The sequence below is a fragment of the Rhincodon typus genome, chromosome 27 (assembly GCF_021869965.1).
Source record: "Rhincodon typus isolate 14 chromosome 27, sRhiTyp1.1, whole genome shotgun sequence".
NCBI lineage: Eukaryota > Metazoa > Chordata > Chondrichthyes > Orectolobiformes > Rhincodontidae > Rhincodon > Rhincodon typus.
Window position 1 is genome coordinate 24,937,205 of NC_063358.1, and position 13,407 is coordinate 24,950,611.

Genomic DNA, 13,407 nt, shown 5'->3' on the forward strand with positions numbered 1-13,407 from the left:
CAGAGTTAATGTATCTGACCTGTGACCTTTTCATCAGAACGTCCTTTTTTACGTTCTGTTTGTTACTGATACTGGAGGTGCCAAACTTAGGATCCTGTGGTTTCTTTTTGTTAAATTTCTCCATCATCCTTAAAATATTCACTTCTTGTTGAAACCAAGCCAAGGTGTAACCACATTTCCATGCTCTGCTGGGAAGGTATGTATGTCCACAGACTGAGTACTGTTCATTAATTAACCCTCTATTTTCCGCAGTCATTTTCCCCTCCAATCACTGAAGTTGCAACTAGCCATCATGATACCTGGAAAATGTTGAACGTGAATGTTATTTGTTAATGCGTTCTAAACTTGAACTTTGCATTATACTCTTGTACTATATTTACTGGGATATCCTACATTGTTAACATTTAATGTCTAGTTAATAATTAACTTGGCTTAAAATTTTCAAACCTTTAACTATAATGCATTGAATCTCCTGTTCTTTCGTGTTTAACAGTTTTGTGCAAGTATATTTTTTTTTTGTCTTTTCACTCCCATGCCATTTTGGAGGCATTATCTCCTGCTTAAATTCCACTCTCCATGTGCATGTCCATGCCTAGGCTCTTGACTGTGGATTATTACTGTTGACACTTTGCTAACCTGCTTCCACAAAGGTTTCTGGTGGAAAATTGCATATTTTTTTCTATTTTGTTTTCATGTAAAATCATTTTTATGATTTTAAATTTGTGTTTTTCTTTACTGTTCTTGCTGATCTGTGAAAACAATATATCTCTATTGCATCTTTTCATTACCTAGCATAGCTCCATTAACCTAATCAATTCTGGTGTAAAATCCTCCGTTTTAATCCTCGTGTCTTCTTTCATAACTGTAGCTTCCCTCCTGCTAGCTTGATTGCAGAATCTCCATGAGAGATCTACTATCTTGGGTTGCCACAGAGCTATTGTCATTTTATGTTTCTTTTTGGCTGTCTTCAGTCATTTTACACACACTTCCTATCTGCTGTTGATGCCTTATGGATAAAAGGTTTATTATGTTTGAGGTGAATGTCTTTGAATTATGGACTTGGTACGCATAACTTGCAATGAACAACTTTGAAACTTGCATGCCTATGTACATAAACAGTTTTTCATGCTGACCAACGCTAGCAAAGATACTTCTTTTCATGAATTGCCATGTAGACTGAATATAATTATAAATTACTAACATGGTTGTGGCTGTTCATCTATATTAATAACACCATGACTAGCGTATGAGTACTGGGAGTAATGTAAAGTAGTGTTTGCTAAGCATTAGGTAGCTAGTTTCAACTGGTTCAGTGTTCTTTGAAAAGAAACTTTCTTGAGTAGGTTGTGAAAAGTGATATGACACCATATATTGTGAAAATGTAAATTAAAACAGTTTGCTTTCAACACTACACTAGAGTACCTTACTCCTTGTTGAACAATACTGGGAGTGTATACTGCATAGTAGATTCTGAAAAAACGTACAAATGCAAAGTGACTAGGAAATCGGGCATAGGACATCCTATTGCAGACCAGAATTTTCCAACTCCTTTGTTTCACGTGACTGGCACGATGACAGTTTCCGTAAGTAGACCTTCTCAATTGCAAGCCAAAATGTCAGATAATGAAATCTTGATGCAGTGAATTATTTATTTATTGATAAACATCTAAACTGCTCAATCAGTACAACTATCATCTGTAAATCTAGGTGATGAAAAACAAATGTTAATGTTATGTTATGCATAGTTATGATCAAGATTGTAAATTATTTTTTGTCAAACCAAAGAGGCAAAATACTGTACACAAGTCAGCAGTTCATACCACCTGTTGTGACAACCCTTTTAAAAGTCTGCAGTTTTGTCAGTGGGCGATGGTAAATAAACACTTGTTTTGCTGTGTATTACCTTTCTTGGTCTGGATGAACTGAAATTGAAGATTACTCTACTGTATTTTGCAAGAATATTTCCCTTTGAAATACAATTAGAAAGAAAATCACATTACCAAACTGTTAGCAGTCTTAGAACCTTCAGTTGGCCTAGGTGTTTGTTATAGCCAGACAGCCCATATAACTACCTGCCTTTTTTTATTCCCCCTACATTATATTTATTACTTTTTGGTTTGGTAAAGATGAAAAAAGTTCTACATTGGCTAGCTATTGATCTTGACGAATGGCCGATAAACTTCTCTGCTCCAAAATTTCATCGTCATTTTCCCAGCCTTTGGCAGAGGGTTAGTGTGTGAATTGTGGAAGAGACCATCATTCCAATCCTCCACTGGAAAGTTTTGCTCCTGATGAAGATGTAGGTGTAAGTGTAAGCATCAAATATCTCTGTCTCCTCTCTCTCTCGTGCGCTCGTTCACTCTCACTTGTGATGCTGTTCTTTTAACCCAGCAACAGCAACAAATGCACGTCAGTAACAAATTGCATTGTATCTGTTGTGTTGCAGAGGAATGCAAATACCGGATTCCATAGATCAAAGTATATTTGCTGGCTAAGAGCCAAAGTGTCACTGAACAGGCTCTTCAGTTTCTTATCAATTGGTAAAATCCATTTTAAACCTGGAATGTGTGTTGCTATGATCAAGATGGCTGGCAAAGATGGCCACTTGCACAGATATTGGCAATTACATGACACCACCACAGTAGACCCTTCTGGCTCCTGGCTGTATCTTTCATGTCAGACCCTTCTGGCCACCGCCCTGCCTGTCCTGCTGGATGCCGCCTACCTGCTGTTGACCACATAACTCATTGCATGACTTACCACTTTGGCCTCTTTCCGAATGCGCCAGTTTTCTCATTTATTTTAGGGGCACTTCTGGCATGGGTGCTTTATCATTTTAGTGGTGCAAGTCTAATAAAGTCACACACTCCTAAATCAATTCTGAAATAATGTAATGTCCGCTGGTTTCAGTGTGCTGATACTCAGGAGATTGACAGCCAAGCTGTGCTTTTTATTTATTAACTTGGGAAGTGGGCATCATTGGCTGGCCAGCATTATGGCCCGTCCCTTGTTGCCCTTGAGAAGGCAGTGGTGAGTTGCCTTCTTGAACCACTGCAGTCAATGTGCTGTAAGCAGACCTGTAATACCCTTAAGGGGAGGGAATTTCAGGATTTTGACCCAGTGACAGTGAAGGAACAACAATATATTTCCAAGTGACTTGAAAGGCAGATTGCAGGTCTTCCCGTGTGCCTGCTGCCCTTGTCCTTTTAGATGGAAGTGGTCATGAGTTTGGAAGGTGCTGTCCACGGATCTTTGGCGAATTTTTTGCAGTGCATCTTGTAGATAATACACACTACTGCTATTGCGTGTCAGTGGTGGAGGGAGTGGACACTTGGGATATGGTGCCAGTTAAGCTTCTTGAGTGTTTGTTGGAGCTGCACTCATCCAGGCAACTAGGGAGTATTCCATCACTCCTGATGTGGCCTTCTAGATGGTGGACAGGCTTCTGCAGAGTCAGGAGGTGAGTTACTCGCTGCAGTATTCCTAGCCTCTGATCTCTTGTAGCCAATGTATTCATATGGTGAGGCCAGTTGAGTTTCTGGTCAATGGTAACCTCAGGATATTTGATAGTGGGGGATTCAGTGGTAACACCATTGAATGTCAAAGTGTGGTGGTTAGATCTCCGATAAGAGACACTGCCTGGCGTTTGTGTGGCATGAATGTTACTTGCCACATGTCAGCCCAAGCAAAGATATTGTCCAGATCTTGTTGCATTTGAACATGGGCTGCTTCAGTATTTCTGGAGTCATGAATTGTGCTGACCGTTGTGCAATCATTGGCAAATATTCCTACTTCTGGTGTTACGATGGAGAAAAGGTCATTTTTGAAGCAGTGAAGATCATAGAGTCATAGAATCCCAACAGTGTAGAAGCAGGTCATTTGGCTAATCAAGTCCACACTGAGCCTCAGAGCATCCCACCCATTAAAATGAGAATTTTTACATGTAGAATGACTCACCCACCCAATAGTTTGCTGTGGCCTTGACTTTCCTTTCCTTGCATTCGTATCCAGACTGTCCTATCAGTTGGTTGTATTAGACAAAGATTGTCTGAGATAAGATTAACCAAGCTAGTCAGTCTTTTGTCTTAAACAAAAAAAAAATTACTGGAGAAACTCAGCAAGCCTGGCAGTATTTGTGGAGAGAAAAAAAGTTAACATTTCAAGTCCAGTAACTCCTCTTCAGAACAGTCAGCCTGCCAAGATGTATGTTGGATGTAAATTTAATCATGGCGTTGGGGAAGAGAACTCAGACAAATAAAATCGCGCTGCTTTTGTTTGAAGTTTGGCTTTGAATTTAAAAGGATATCGAAGACAACCTTCCTGTGGTATGCTCTTTGATCATAATGGTATAATATTGATTAGGTCACTGTGTAATAGGGCAGCAACAAAAGGTTAACATGATTTCACAAGGACCAACAGCAATGACTTCTCATAATATATTAAAAAAAAACCTGATGAAAAATTTATTTACAGTTAATACTATTTTCAGCAATTCAGAGTTCAAAATGATATTGATTATTGAGGCATAGCTGCTTCTTGACATAAGCACTGAGATGTTTTTCTATCTTAAAGGTACTACATAATTTCAAAATTTAGTTTGTGGTATAGAATTTGCAGTCATAGAGTTGTACAGCAAGGGAGCAGACCCTTATTTAATTTATTTTTAAAATTTAATTTGAATTCCAGGACACTCTGCTGTTGTATTTATTCACATTGCATTTGATGCTGCAGCTTTTTTTCTAAATAAAGGGAATTAATAGGAAGTACTTTTGGGACATACTGATAGATGTATCAGTATTTTAATATGCTAATTATCTCATATGGTTTTAGTTGTAACTTGATTTTTTTAAAGAAAACCAATACTGTGGAAGGATGGATGAATTGTGCTGTTTGTCACCCTTAAGATGATAGGAGCGTCAGGTGGTTGCTATTTTTGTCATTTGTGCAACTGTGCCTTGTCGAAGTGACTGTTTATAATTGGCAACAGCAACCACGGAGGGTGAGATTCCCATAGATGGAAGCTGATGTCAATGCAGGTTCAGCCATTCCAAAGTTCACTGCAGGAACATCAGCAACTTGCCAGAGCAGCTGTGCTTTTGCCCTGTTCTTTCTATGCAATCTTTTTGTGACAGTGTGTCTAACCTGCAGCAAGACATGTAGACAGCTGTTGAAGCATTTGGACTTGAGCACCTGTCCTGGTTAAGTCAAATTACTTATGATTTGTCTGGGCCTTGGCTCATTGTGACTTAAGAGACGGGAGTGTCACCAATCTTGTTGATTCAAGTTACGCTTGACTTGAATATACAATCCATGCTAACACATTAGTGCAGTACAAAGGGAGATAAAAGATACCATGACACAATGTGAAGAAGAATGGGGGAGCACCTCCACATTTAGCCTTTCAATCATTATTATTGAAAAGTAGATTTAAAATTTTAAATCAAATAATCAGCTTCTTATCTCATTGTTATTAGTAAAGCCTTGCTGTGTGCAAATTGGCTGTGGTTTCTTTATTACAACAGAGACTATAGTTAACTTCCTTGGTTGTAAAAGTACTTCAGGACATGATGAGGATATGAAAGCTGTGACATAAATACAAGCTTTTCCTGTTGTTTTCATTCTCTGACAAAGACTACTTTACAAGGGGTTGCTTTTAATTCTTTGAGGAGAGAGGTCGCAATTTTCTCTCTGTATAAAAATTAACAGTGTAAATTAGAAATCTATATGGATCCGTCAGCCACATTGAGAATGAATATATTCCCCAGTGTGGAATGGCAACACAGACTGGAAAGGACCAAGGTTCCTGGGAACAGATCTGCGACTGAGAGGGTTGGTTCTATATAATCCCGTGATACTGGGCTCAGGAGGGAAGATCACCCACAATTTCTGTGTCTGAGCACTGTTTCTAGTGACTTACTAAACAGTGCAGTTATGTGGCTATCTGGTGAGGAGACGTGGTTCCTCATGCCTTTCTGTGCTGTCTCACGTGCCTATGACACAAGAGGATAGCTGGCACTCATCGAATTGGGCACAAATTAGCTAGCATCTGTGAAATCATACCCAGAATGACCTCCCTCCATCGTGAGGTCAGAAATGGGATATTCAATTATTTGTAAGGTGTTCTGTATCATTTGGAACTCTCTTCGTATACTGTAGCAGTCCTGGCAGCATGCTGCAAGAGCTGGACAAAATTGTCCTTCAGTGATAAGTAACGTTGTACCATAGAAGTGCTAGGAAAGACTATTTCCAGAAAATATTTCTAACCATCTCCCCATGATGTTAAATTTCATTGCTATCATTAAAGTACCCATCATCAACATCCTGGGGTTACCATTGACCAGAAACTGAAATTGATCAGCCATAAAAGTACTGTCAACAAGGGTAGGACAGAGGCTGTGAAATTTGCAATAAGTGCATCCTGCATCAAGAACCCAAGGTGTTGGAAGTAGTATACTAGTATGGATGGAGAATTGGCTAATGCACAGGAAACAGCAAATGGGTATAATGGGCTCCTTTTCAGATTGACCTGTAACCAGTGGGGTTCCACAGTGATCAGTGCAGGGAAAGCAACTGTTTACATTCACTTCCGTCCTCCAAGGTATTTATATTGTAATGTAGCCAAATTTGCAGATGACGCTAAAATAGGTGGAAAGGCAGGTTGAGAGAGCGATACAAGCAGTTTACAAAGAGATACGGATAGGTTAAGTAAGTGGGCAAAGAAATTGGCAAATGGAGTATAATGTGGGACAATGTGTAGTTAATTTTAGAAAGGAGAACAAATGAATGGAGAATTATTTAAATGGAGAAAAACTGCAGAAAGCTGCAACACCAAGGGACTTAGAGGTACTTGTGCATGGAAAATAGAAAGCTAACACACAGTTGCAGCAGGTAATTAGAAAAGAATGTTCGCTCTTATTTCAAGGGGATTGGAGCGTAAGAGTTGGGAAGCCTTACTGCAACTGTACAAGGTGCTGGTGAGACCATATCTGGAATACTGTGAGCAATTTTGGTCCCCTTATTTAAGGAAAGGTGTAATTTCATTGGAAGCAGTTTGGAGAAGGTTCACTCGGATGACCCCTGGATGGAGGGATTGTTGTATGAGCAAACAGGTTGGACTCTACTCATTGGAATTTAGAAGATTGAGGGGGGATCTCATTAAAACATAGAGAATTGTTAAGGGACTTTACAGGGTAAATGCTAAGAGGATGATTCCCCTCCTGGGAGAGTCTACGACTAGAGGATATGGTCTCAGAATTAACAGGTGCCAATTTAAAATTGAGATGAGAAGGAACTTCTTCACTGAGAGTCTTTGGAACTCTTTGCCAGAGAGAGCTGTGGGGTCAAAGTCCTTATGTATATTTAAGGCTGAGATAGATTCTTGACCAGCAGGGGAATTGACGGTTATGGGGAAAATGCAGGAAAGTGGATTAGTGGAGTGTCAGATCAGCATGATCCTATTGAATGGCGGAACAGGCTTGAGGGGTTAAACGGCCTACTTCTGTTTCTATTTCTTTGGGTCTTATGGTCTTAAGTAATTCACCTCCTGACTGCACCGTATCTATCCATCATCTATCACCCACAAGTCAGGAATATGATGGAATATTCCCCACATGCCTGGATGAGTACAGCTCCAGCAACACTCAAGAAGCTTGTTATCATCCAAAACCAAACAACATACTCGATTGGCACCCCATATATCACCATAAATCTTCACTCACTCCACCACTGGTGCATATTAGCTGCAGTGTGTGCTACCTACACAATGCCCTGAAACAACTTACTAAGCTTCCTTCAGTAGTACATTTCAAACCTGTGTCCTCTACGATCTGGAAGGACAAGGAGCAAGCTGCACGGGAGCACAACCAACTGCAAATTGCAGTCCAAGCCAGGCACCACCCTGACTTGGAACTATATCACTGTTGCTTCATTGCCACTGTGCCAAAAAAATCCTGGAGTTCCCTTCCTGATGGCACTATGGATGTGCCTACAGCAAATGGACTGTGATGGTTCAGGAAGATTGTTAACCACAACTTCTCAAGGATAATTATGCATTGTGGGCAAATGCTGAACTTATTATTCTTCAGTCTTTGAAGGATTTGTGCCACATTTTACCTGTTGCTTAACTTCTCTCCTGGGTCTCCTGTTATGCCTTTTTGATACTATTTTATCACTGGCCTATTTTGTATGGATAGCACCTATCCAGCTATACCATCTGTAAGATGCACTCCAGCAATTCACCGATGCTGATTCAACGGCATCTTCCAACGTTTCCTAAACTCCTGATATCAACCGTCTAGAAGGGCATGGGAACAGCATTAACTACAATTTTTTCTGCAAGCCACACCACTGTAACTTGGAACTATATCTGTTACTTCACCGTTGCTCAGTCAAAATCTTGGAACTCTTTTTTTTCATGACATCACTGCAAGTGCATCTGTACCAAATGATTTGTGGCAGTTCACTACCACCTCCTTAAGGGCAATGAGTGATGGATAGTGTAGAAACATAGGATTTATGTGCAGGGGCAGGCCATTTGATCCTTTTTGAGCCTGCTGTACCATTCAATAAGAGCATGGTTGATCTGGTTGTGGTCTCAGCTCTACTTTCCCATTCAAACCTAAAATCCCATGTCTAGTAAAAATCTATTTAATGCACCCTCCACTATGTTCTGGGGAAAGAATTTGAGAGAAAAGGCATTCTGAACAGTGTTCCTTAGTATCAGTCACTCTCTCATTCTCATTCTCACACTCTCCCCGCCCCCCACGCACATGGAAACATCCTCCTGGTAATCATCCTATTCAGTCCCATTGGATCTTGTGTGTTTCAATGTGATCACCTCTCATTCTTCTAAACTTTAATGGATATAGGCCTAACCTTCTAAACATTCTTTCATAAAGTAAGCCCCTTGTCCTATAAATGAGTCAAGAGAATCTCCTTTGTACTGCTTCTGAAGCAATTATATTTTATTTAGAGAAAACAACCAAAATTCCACAAAGTTCTCCAGATATGGTGTCATTAACAACTGTATAGCCACACTAAAAGTCCAGATTTTTATATTCCATACCCAGTGCAGCAAACAACATTCCATTTGCTTCCTAATCGCTTGCTGTACCTGCTCATATTTAATAGAAGTTATTTGACATTAATTTAGATCATGCTGCTAGAAGGTACTTGCATTGGAATAGACTGGATCAAATGTTTCAGATGAGTTTAGCTCATATTTAACAGGTAAATACAGCAACGTTTTGCTTTTTAATGTTGAGTTTCTTGGAATTATTGGAATACATTTTTAGAGGAACAGGGCACCTTGAAAAGGGGCGTCCTAATTTTCTTGTTAGTCTGTCCATATGTGGTCACTGGATTTCCGCGTAATTAGTTTCATGGCTATTACTAGTGTAAAATCTGGCCCAGTGGCTTGAGTCCATTTACATGTTTATATTGCAGCACTTTTAAACACTGCTGTGAATGAAAGTAACTCCTTACAGGTGTTTTCTTTTCCAGCTCTTTAAAGCCTCAATAGGCCAAAAACCTGTTCAAGCAGGCAAATTATCTATTCTCCATGGAATTCTTAAAAAGGCTGATGGGCATAATAATGCCTCATTCCATCTTCTGGTTCAATGCTTCTCTCTTCAGCGGCATGGCTGAAGGTGATTACTTAGTTAAGTAGAGGACACAGCCTGTTCCTACCACCTGTCTATGCTCTACAGCGCAGCAGCATCATTTTAGTTTTTTTTCTAAAAAACAGTCCGTATGAGAATAAGTGTTATTCAACAGCGTTTACAGTCACCAGGAGTGCTGTAAATAAAGAGAAAAGAACTTGCACTTAATATGCACCTTTTGACCTCTTGATGTTCCAATTCAATTTTTTTGAAGTGTAGTTACTGTTGCTATGTAGGAAATGAAGCATCCAATTAGCACACAGCAAGGTTCTACTAACAGCAAGAAAATTAACTTTTTTTGTGCCGTTGATTGAAGAATAAATATTTGTAAGATGCTGAGGAAAACACCTGGGTGCATGGAATCTTTTACCTGAACAGGCTGATGGACCTTTTATCTTACTAACCCATCTAAAAGGCAATTCCTCTGTCAGTGTAGCACACTGTCTGTATGCTTCAGAAATATCACCCTGCAGTCCATACTCCTGATTGAGTCAATGCATTCAAGCCTTATTCTACAGAGGTGAGAATTCTACAAGTGAGTCTCAGCTGGTGCCTACAGAAATATGTTTTTGTTTTGGCACTCCATAAATACATTTGCAGACATAATTACTATTACAGGTATGAATAATACATCCAGAAATAATAGCATGAATTTTATGTAACCTTTTAATGCCCAATGATTGAGAAATATTTCATCTGTCATGGGTGTTTGTTCAGTTTTAGTGTTAATGTTTTGCATCATCAAAGGTGTACTTTGCAAACAAAGAGAGTATTTCAAAAATACTGCAGCAAAGCTTTTACCTTTTGCACTAAAATGATTTGCTTCAGAAAGAGCAGAAATATTTTTGTATTCCTGTCACGTGTATTTTTTAAATTTAGATTTGTAAGTTATTTTACATTCCATAAACCTGTAACATGTAAAATTCAAAGCAAGTCGGCAAGTCATCCATTATGGCATGGTCACCATCCAGGCTGGTGTATATAGAATGGACATTTGTGAAATGTCAGGAGGCTGCATCTCCTTGTGGAAAATTGGGGAAATAGACAAATTCAACAATAGAAGTTAACAGTTCTACATTTTGGCTGTCCTTAGTTGGGTTGTTTTCAAACTTCACTGTCTCATCTGTGCTGTGCTAGGATGGAGGTTTTTGCTTTATTTTGTGGTATAAGTTGATAGTACGACAGTAGAAATCAGAAAAATGTTGTGTGTGAAAAGTAGAAAACTTTGAGGGCTAATATTTTCAATTTCTTTTTCACTAGATCCTGAAGACCTTGAAGCGCTTGAATGAACTTCCTATCACTGTGGATATTTTAGCTGTAAGTTACAATCTTCTGAATTTTCAAGTTTTGGGAGTGGAAGACTATGTTCTTCATAAACTAGCTGCCAATCCAATTTTGCATTGAACAATTACAGTTTATAAAATAGAAAGAAAATTGCCGTTCAGTCCTTTGCTCTCAAACTTTGATTAATGGATCTTTGCTTTTTCAGTCATTTATTTAAACAAATATGAAATATAAATTCACAGAAATTCTGCAAATAATTGAGAGTGCACTGGTAGGTTAAAAACAATGGCCTGAATTTTGTGGTGATAGAATAGTATTTGCTATTCAGTTTGTTGTCAGCCACTTAAAAAGTTCATGTAGGTTTTTGAACAGATTTTCTTTAGTGAGGAGCTACTGGGCAAGTACTCTAACATTGTGCCTAGCATTAATTTTAGTGCTGAGTCTATGAGAAAGGTCATCTTATTGGCCTGTGAAGGGACTTGTATCTCTGATAGCAACATCGAGATTTCTGCATTCCACCTATGTGTGTCGGTGCTGCCCTGTTTACTTGATGATAACGAGTGCTATCAGCCTCACTGTTTCTAATACTGCAAAATCAAGTTGCCCAATTAGGGTTCATTTAAAATCTACAGGAAGAATGTGACTGGTTAAATGTGCCGAGGGAGAAAACCTACTTCATGTGAAGACTTGGCACTTTTGTGAAAAGCAACAAAGATGTTTGTAGAGAAAAATACGTTTTTGTTTTACTTTTCCAGTGAAATTGCAAATCATATATTAAACATTCTGCCTTTACTTATTCAATAAGAAGGCAATGACAGGATAGGGTAACTTGTTGACTGACCCATTGTGACCTGTATTGTGTACATTTTGTAAAAACAAAAGGTTTTTGTTGCAGTACATTAAGTGCAAGTAACGAGGTGTAATTGTCACTTAGAATAATATTTGAATATACAATTTTTTTTGTGTTGGTATTAATAACATCTTTAATTATTGTTGTGTACATATAGAGTTTGTGAAATATTTAACTGTGGACGTCACAATCGGGTTGCTTTTACTTTCCAGTTTTCTGAATGGTTTTCCCTTCATCCCTTTGCTTTTCAAAATTTTTAGCGACTTGTTAGAGCAAGGTACCATGTATATTGATTGCCCCTATCCCTGGGACCTCCTCCAAGTGTCTACTGATGTACAAACACTGATATGGATAGAATATTCAATTACAGGAGCACATGGTGGATAAGAATAGTTCTGTTCTCACCTGATATTTCCAGCTTAAATTACCTAGATTGATTGATTTTTTTTTTTTTTTTTTTTTTTTTTTTTTTTGACTAGACCAAAGAATAAGTAGTAAGAATTATGGCTTATTTACCTTTCCAAAATGCAGTGCACCTAGGCCAGTTGTAGTGCTCCATTACTGTCCCCACCTGAGATCAGCAGAAACCTGAGAAGCCAACCTGGGAAAGTTATCCCTGGTTTGTACAGTTCAGTTTGGCACTATGTAATAGTTTATCATCTTACCTGAAAATAAGCACTGCCTTGATAATGCAACTAAAACAATTAATATCTATGCACTTTTACAACATCAAGGAATCAAGAGTAGGCTTCTGATTGAAGGTTAAGAATATACTGACAACATAACCTGTGACAAAAAAACATAGCTCAATCAATGGACATACTGAGCTTTTCAGGTTGTCAGATTATTTACATAATTTTGTGGCTAAACCCACTATCAAAGTTGTACCTATAATGTGCATTCAGAAGTTATGACTAATCTTAGACTGTCAAAGAACACCAATCTAATATAGTGCTTCTACTTTATCACCAAGATCGTTTGACATCTAACCCAACTAAACCTATTGCAGACTTCGATAAGCAATTTTTCAAACTTATATTTGATACCTTTTTTGCATCCTACTGGTCAATCCATTGAGATAAGAGATAAGGTAAACCTTAAGAGAAGAATTAAGGACTAATCCATTGACCAGTCCTTAATTCTTCTCTTAAGGTTTATCTTATCTCTAATATATGAACATAAAGAATGTGCAAGGCTATGAGAAGTAGGAGGAGTGACACAACATAAATTGCTAATTCCTGTATTGTAACAATTTGATTAAGGTGGGAATGTAGAAGTTGTTACTCCTAATATGGATTATTTGGTTTTTAAATGCAACTTGTAGATATCTTGTTCCCATCTCTCCAGTCAGCCTTCTGATTATCAATGAATAGATGATTAATGTTCAAGATTCTTAACATAGAACCTCCTGAGTGTCTTGTCCTGGGCAAGCTTCAGTTTCCCCCGTGGGGCAACTGAAACCATTGTCGTCTTCTTCATTAGTTCTCCATTCCCCTTCCCTCACTCACCACCAACAAATCCTATTTTCTCCTCAACAGTTCTGTATGCCTCCGTGATCACTGTCTCAGGCTGAACCAGACCATTCACAAGCTTTTTCCTAAGTGAAGCTTTTGG

General features: G+C 38.6%; 1 protein-coding gene across 1 annotated transcript in view; it reads left to right on the plus strand.

Moving 5' to 3' along the window:
- Nucleotides 1–13,407, plus strand: part of eloa (elongin A) — a 48,851-nt gene that overhangs the window by 10,904 nt on the left and 24,540 nt on the right. Inside the window, exon 2 of the mRNA XM_048612863.1 lies at nucleotides 10,920–10,976. Coding sequence (XP_048468820.1) covers nucleotides 10,920–10,976 — 57 coding nt within the window. The remainder of the gene's footprint in view (nucleotides 1–10,919; nucleotides 10,977–13,407) is intronic.